Raw genomic sequence first — 7021 nt, forward strand, 5'->3', positions numbered from 1 at the left:
TAACATCGCTTGACTTTCCAATGAATCTGATTTGTTTGAACCGTCTACGATGGACCTAGGCCCGTGACGTAATGTCGCGTGCAGTTTGATGTCGAGGGAGTGGCTATACAAATGACCATGACACAAGACATTTACAGACACTTTCTTTCGTTTGTGAGGAATTTATTATACATTATTATACATTATTATTATTATCTCTGTACAATAAATTCCTTACAAACGAAAGAAAGTACTGTAAATATAACATAAAACTCGGATTCCGGGATAATTTCGCATTCAAATGAGAGAATTAATTAAGAATATTTTTTTTAAATATAATCATAACAGACATTATAGATTTACACTACGCTGACAACTTTAAACTATGCATATACTGAAAGCAGTAACCAACGTCATCTTTCATGCAGAAGTGGATATGAAAACTCAAAGTCTAATTTTTTTATGTGAAAAGTGTGGATATAGGCGTCTGCGGGAAACTACCTCCGCCTTTATCTCGAAAGTTCTTTTCCCACTTACAAGTCAGAGTTATCTATCTTTGCTCATTGCCACTAGGTAAATAGAGAAAATGAATTTATTGACGGAACCTTAAATCTCCAAAATGCAGAATCCGATTGAATAAATAATATGTTTAGTATTTTTGTAGAATAATTTGTATATACATCGCTGTAATGTATACTGCGTACAATATTATTTTCTTCAAAGTGCTTAGTTGACACAGAACGGATATTTTTTTTTAGATATAAATTTGTAAATCAAAAACTTTCAATATACAGACTTACACTGCACAGTCAAATTTAAACTAATATGCATATAGTGAATTAAGTAACATGCAAAAGAGAGAATATTGAATGTGTAAATATGTTGATCTGGAGAGCGTATATATGTCTCTAACTTCATCAATACTATTTCCGCCTTTATCTCGAAAGTTCTATTCTCATTCACAGGTCAGAGTTATCTTTCTTTGCCCACCTTATACATACTACGTAAATAGAGAAAATTTCGGTACCGAAAATATACAAAATGTGGAATCTGATTTAAAAACAAATTATATATTTAGTATTTGTAGAGAAATGTCTGTTTTACATAAGAATATCTTGAAAAAATATCTAAAAACAAAAAAATCAAAAATTGACCAAACACAAATTCACTTCCGGTTCGGACAGGAAGTACTAGAAACACACGAAAACAACTTCAAAACAAATAGAATATCATGATCTAATACTCCTGTAAATTTCATATCTTTACCTCAAACCGTTTCCGAGAAAACTGCCGGACAAAAGTCCATTTTAAAATTCGAAAATCGGCCATAACTTCGGACCGGAAGTGAATTTTTCAAAAAACGGAATTTTATATAAACTTCATATATCAACCTATTTACATGAGAAAAATTGTGAAAATCTATCCAGCCATCTCTGAGTAATCGCGCTCACAAAATTTGGGAGGAATAATAATAATAATAATAATAATAATAAAAAGAAACAATACAATCACTATAAGTCTTCCGTTGTGAACGGAAGACTTAATAATAATAATAATAGGGAAAAAGAAACCGAAGAATAACAAGAAGGTCTTCCGTTGGAGACGGAAGACCTTAATAATAATAAAAAGAAACAGTAGAATCACTATAAGGTCTTCCGTCTGAAACGCAAGACCTTAATAAGAAACAGAGTAAAAACAATATGTTCCCAAACTCCGTTTGGGGAACATAATTAACAGTAAAGGATGCATGTTAAACGTTAAGTTCAATAATTACGACAACAATAGATCTTGTTATAATTACATTTATTATATAAGGCAAACGATTTTCATGTTGGAGTGAAATGACCTGGGTTGTGGAGAGAAATGACCTGGATAATGGAGGGAAATGACCTAGAAGAGAAATGACGTAGGCGGAGCAGGTACTGGGGAGAAATGACCCGGATTCGAATCGGACAGACCGTCAGTTGGGCCAGGTTGAAACTGCTGTGGAGCTGGGCCTTGGTCATCATTTTTGCTCTCAAATGTGTCGATTTCGAGTTTGAAGATCAAGTGGGCTGTCAAAGGGAAGTTAATTTAGCCTATCATTGCTTATGATGACATTTGAGTATGCTGGGTTATTGTTCTTGAGCCAGATGAGAGCATTTTGAACAATAAACCTCCTTAAACGATAATCCATACAACTGTCACCTTTGCCCTTTCTTCGAACTTTAAGAATATTTATTTCTGAGGGAAATTTGGGCAGAAGTTGTGCAGGTTCCTTTATTTGATTTGGGAATGTTACACAGTGACCATTTGCAGAGATACCCCCATGTTTAAGCATATGAATATTGATAGCAGGGGATATCCTACTAATTAGTTGTTCAAAGGGGGATAGGAATATCATTTAATATTGGATACCTAAATTTTCTTGGACTCTTTGAATTTGACGAAAGTATTTCTTTCTTAAGATTTTTGAAGATTTTTCTCATGTGGAGGCCCAGGGTCATAGTGAAATCCAAGTTTTCTGTTCTAAGTACAGATCTGCAGTACTGGTGTCATATATTTTTGAATGTTTTACTTTGTTCTTATCTGTTTTTGACTTGGCATTTAGATTTTAATCTAAACTAAATGAATTTTCTTAAAAAATCATGTACCTTTGCTATTGGATTGCTGTTCAAGGCAATCTGTATCCTGGTTAGCACACGTTTTCATTGTTGTGGTAGGAACATCATTCACTTAATTATCACCAAGTGTAAATGTGTTTGTCTTTTGTTTTTATTTGTATAAGCTTGATGTTTGTTCCTAATATCATTTGGAATATGAATTCTCCCACCTGCATTGCTAGGCCTGCAAGATGTTTCATGTATAGTGGGGGATGAGATTTTTGATTTTGTGATGAACTTGGAAATGACACAATTTTTAAGCAGAAGAAAGATGGATTTTCCCCCTGCAATTTCAACAACTGATTCATAAGACTCCAGTGTGAAAGTACTTTGATTATCAGTAGCAATGATGACAGGATACATGTTGCAGGTACACATTGATTTTTACATTAAATAATAATGCTGCAATCATCATCTCTGCAGCGAAGCCACTACCTAAAACCATTTTTTTTCAAAGTTTTTTGTGTGCATGCATTTGTCATGCATCAGCTGTGTCTTTGTACATTTCCCAGTTTTCATACAGATGATAATTCTGTAATTTGTGTATCGTTCATGTGACCATGAAGTATCAAACTCAAACAATGAAAAAAAAGCAGTGACCATCACCTGGGACATCAAAGACCTTGAATTCAGTGTTGGTTGACCCATTGCTTGCTAGGGTCTCTAATTCAAAGAAAGTACACATATCTGCACTTGGAGAAGCGGTCTTCAAATTTTGAGTAGATTTATTTGTTTGAGGACATATATTGCATCCTAATTTATTTTGAGGTTTTCCAGAAAGAAATAGAGCAGTTGGGCTTTCCAAACCTTCATTAAGTGAGTTTTGTGCCGGACAAACTTGTGAACATGGTTCTGTAACAATAGAACATACAGTGGAATAATTGTAATCTGATCTGCCATATGCCATTCGTGATTGCAGCTCATTGTGAGAAAACATGCGAGCATTATTCATTTGCAACTCTTCAGTATCCATTTGCAACTCTTCAGAAGTCATGCAAGTGTAGCTATGATCATGGCTGATTTCTTTCTGACTTGCAGTATGTAAATCCCCACGAGCTGTTGTCGAAGTATTTGACATTTATTTGCTTGAAGTAGAAAATGCTTACAGAATTTTTTTTTTTTTTTTAAATCTAAAAAAACAAATCCCAAACTTATGAATTATTGAACGAAAATGCTAAGAACCGACTTGATGAAGAAAAGATGCTTGTTCAGCATTTGGTTAGATTTGTCAACACCTCCCATGTTACTGTTGTAATGCTGAGCACTAGCTACTTCTTCCTATAGTCTGACCATTTATTTACAGTTCTTTGACAATGTTCAATGGCACACCTATTGTAGATAGGAGAAATAATGACTACAAATGTAGTCATTATTTCTCCTATCTACAATAGGTGTGCCATTGAACATTGTCAAAGAACTGTAAATAAATGGTCAGACAATGGGTGCGTTCACAGTTCTTCAGATGGTAACCGTCGGTATTTTTAATTACCATTATTATACCAATGGTACCAATGTTTACCAATGGTAGTTACCACTGGTAAACTTTTTTGCAGGCCGACCACATTCACGTTAGGATTGGTAGCGCGGGATTTTCGTTCATTAGTGGGATCGTTAAAAATGGCGGAAAACACAGTGCACGCGAATGTGAGAGACATTTCGGATGTAGTTTTGCCTCTTCAGTTGGAAATAAAAGGGAAAAACTTTAAATTTCTGGTCAGGGGAAAAGATTTGAAGTATTTATCGGATCGTAAGTATAAAATTGAGTCAATACTTTACCTGTATATACATCATAGACACCCCTTCTCAATCCGCGAGGTTTTTTTTTTAATAAATACACACCTGTATTATAAAATGATAAGTATATATGTATAAATTCTTTGTTTAAAACGCATATTTAGATGTATACATGAGTCATGACAAAAAATCCTTCGAATAATACATATAATTATTGTCTATGAAATCGTTATATACTTGTTGACAGTGTTATGCATGTTTTATCATCCGTGTATATAGTAATTATAGTATACACGCATACATTTGTATTTAGGCAAAATGACCTATTTAAAAAACAGTATAAAATTCCTTTTTCAGTTGTCTTACACTAATTGAATTTCTTTTTAATTTATTCAGATGTCGATGAAGTTAAGGAAGAGTTGACTGGTCTTATACCATTAGATGAAGTCCCAGATGACCCTATATATTTTACTTTTATCAACGGAAATGTCCACATCCCTGAAGTGGTTTTAAGGAAATTTAAAGAACACAAAAGTAAAGATGAAGATCAGAACAATAACATGGACGTGACAGCGGTTCAAGAAGATAATGATGGTGAATTAGAAAACTACTGTGAAACAGGAGCTGACAATGTTGAAAGTGACTCAGAGGGAGAATGCAAATCAAGATTTGAATGGAAATTGTCAACGACAAAAAAGCTGCTAGCTACACTCAAAGATAAAAAGAAAAAACAGGAATCTTTTTCGAAAAATGCATGGAAAAAGGTGGCGGAATCGATGAGTGGAGGAGGAAAGAAGAGTCCCTCGCCAGATCAGTGTAGAGAAAAGTTCTACTCTATGAGAAGAGCTTACCGAAAATATTTAACGGAAAAGAAAAAAACAGGAAACGGCAGGCCAAAGCCATTCCTACTTGAAATGGAAATGCATGACATATTACATGATGACCCAGCTTTTAACCCACCAATTGTGAAGAGCTCATTAGGAACTGAAGAGACCAGTTCTACCATAGTCTTAGGAGGAGAGGACACCAGTTCAGACAGCTGCAGCAGCGGTGAAAATGAGAAAAAAGCTCAAAAGAAAAAAGGCAATGAGTTAGTTGAGTACCTAAAAGACAGGGATGAGAAATTTCTCAATGCGTTCCAAAACATGCAGGAAAAAACAAACAAACTAATGGAGAAACTGATTGAAAAGTTGTAAAAATTGAGGAAGAATTTGAGAAGAAATTCCTTCTAGATACTTTTTTTTACACAAATTCTATGTGGTGCATTTTTTCTTTTTTTTTTGTTATTGTTATCTTGTTTATTTGTTGTTTATTTTATCAACGAAAGGAATCGATTATGATTTTTCTTAAATACAAAACAAAAGAAAAAAAAATACTACTGTGTTCTTTGAATTCATTTATTAGATGTTTAGTAGCTGTTGCATAAGTTGTTGTCTCAATTGTACTCCTTGAAGTTCATGTCCATCTCTAGCAAATGTGTCATCAAAGTTCTCTGCTGCATTTGGTTGCTGCGGCTCAATTGGTAGATCACCATCATCTTCAGAGATGCATATATTGTGGAGAACACAAGCTGCAAGCACATTATTCACAAGAAGTGTCAAATCTAACATCTCAAACCTGTAAAGCCTCCGGAATCTGTTTTTCAGCATACCAAAAGCCCTTTCAATAACTTCTCGACATCTGCTGTGCGTTTTGTTGAATAGCTTTTGCTGTCTAGTCAAATTTCCATGGTCTCTAAAAGGAGTCACCAGCCATCCTAATAAAGGAAAACCTGAATCACCTAAAAGGCAAAATCCAGGTGGTATTCTCTCATTACTTTGGGCAAACAAATCAGATTGTCGCAGCACGGTAGAATCATGTGTGCTCCCTGGATTACCTGTCCAGACATAATTAAATGCTAGAGTGGCATCACAGGATGCCAAGAGAACAATAGAATAAAACCCTTTTCGGTTGAAATATGCCTGGTGAAGATGTTTAGGAGCAGTTATATGGATGTGACTCCCATCAATTGCTCCCAGTATGTTTTGAAACTGTGAGCGCTCAGCAAATAACCTGCATGTTTTATTAACTTGGATTGCATTGCTTGGCCATTTTATTATGTCGGGCATAATTTTACACAGAGCAGATCCAGTTCGTTTGATGCTTTTATGAAAACTGCTTTTAGAAACGTCAAATCTATCTGACATTGATCACATGCTCTCGAGGTTACCTACAATAAATTGAATAATTATGTATTCATTTAAGTATCTCATGTCAATATTTAATTACTCTGAAACATACAATCCAAGATTTTTAAAATTAAATTCATTAACTTGCCTATAAACCACAAAAACATAAGTAGGTCTTTTTCCACATCAGGGGTTGGTCCAGTAGTTGGATTGTATTCAGATAGGACTCCTAACCGCAAAGATGTTGTTTGATATGTTCCTCTGGACAAGCGAAAATGTGACTTAAAGTCATCCATAGAATACAATGGGACAGTCATTTCAAAAAATCGATGAACCCGTGGTACATACTGACGCTTAATAGATCTTGCATAAAGGAAATCATTTCCGGACATTTGGTTATACATTAAAAATGTCTGTGTATTATTATGCTTTTGCATAAGCAAAGAAAGAATCAACTGATTTGTAGCCATGCTGGTTTACACAAGTATCTAATGGTTG

General features: G+C 34.6%; 1 protein-coding gene across 1 annotated transcript; it reads right to left on the reverse strand.

The window, feature by feature from the left end:
• Positions 1–5612: 5612 nt before the first annotated feature.
• Positions 5613–6532, reverse strand: LOC134234736 (putative nuclease HARBI1). Its single transcript, XM_062716788.1, has one exon. It carries the CDS (start codon positions 6461–6463, stop codon positions 5756–5758), a length of 708 nt encoding a protein of 235 aa, XP_062572772.1. The 5' UTR covers positions 6464–6532; the 3' UTR covers positions 5613–5755.
• Between the last annotated feature and the right edge of the window lie 489 nt (positions 6533–7021).

Source organism: Saccostrea cucullata, unplaced genomic scaffold, assembly GCF_032062105.1.
Source record: "Saccostrea cucullata isolate Sc308-1 unplaced genomic scaffold, CSIRO_AGI_Scuc_v1 ctg3837, whole genome shotgun sequence".
Classification (NCBI taxonomy): domain Eukaryota; kingdom Metazoa; phylum Mollusca; class Bivalvia; order Ostreida; family Ostreidae; genus Saccostrea; species Saccostrea cuccullata.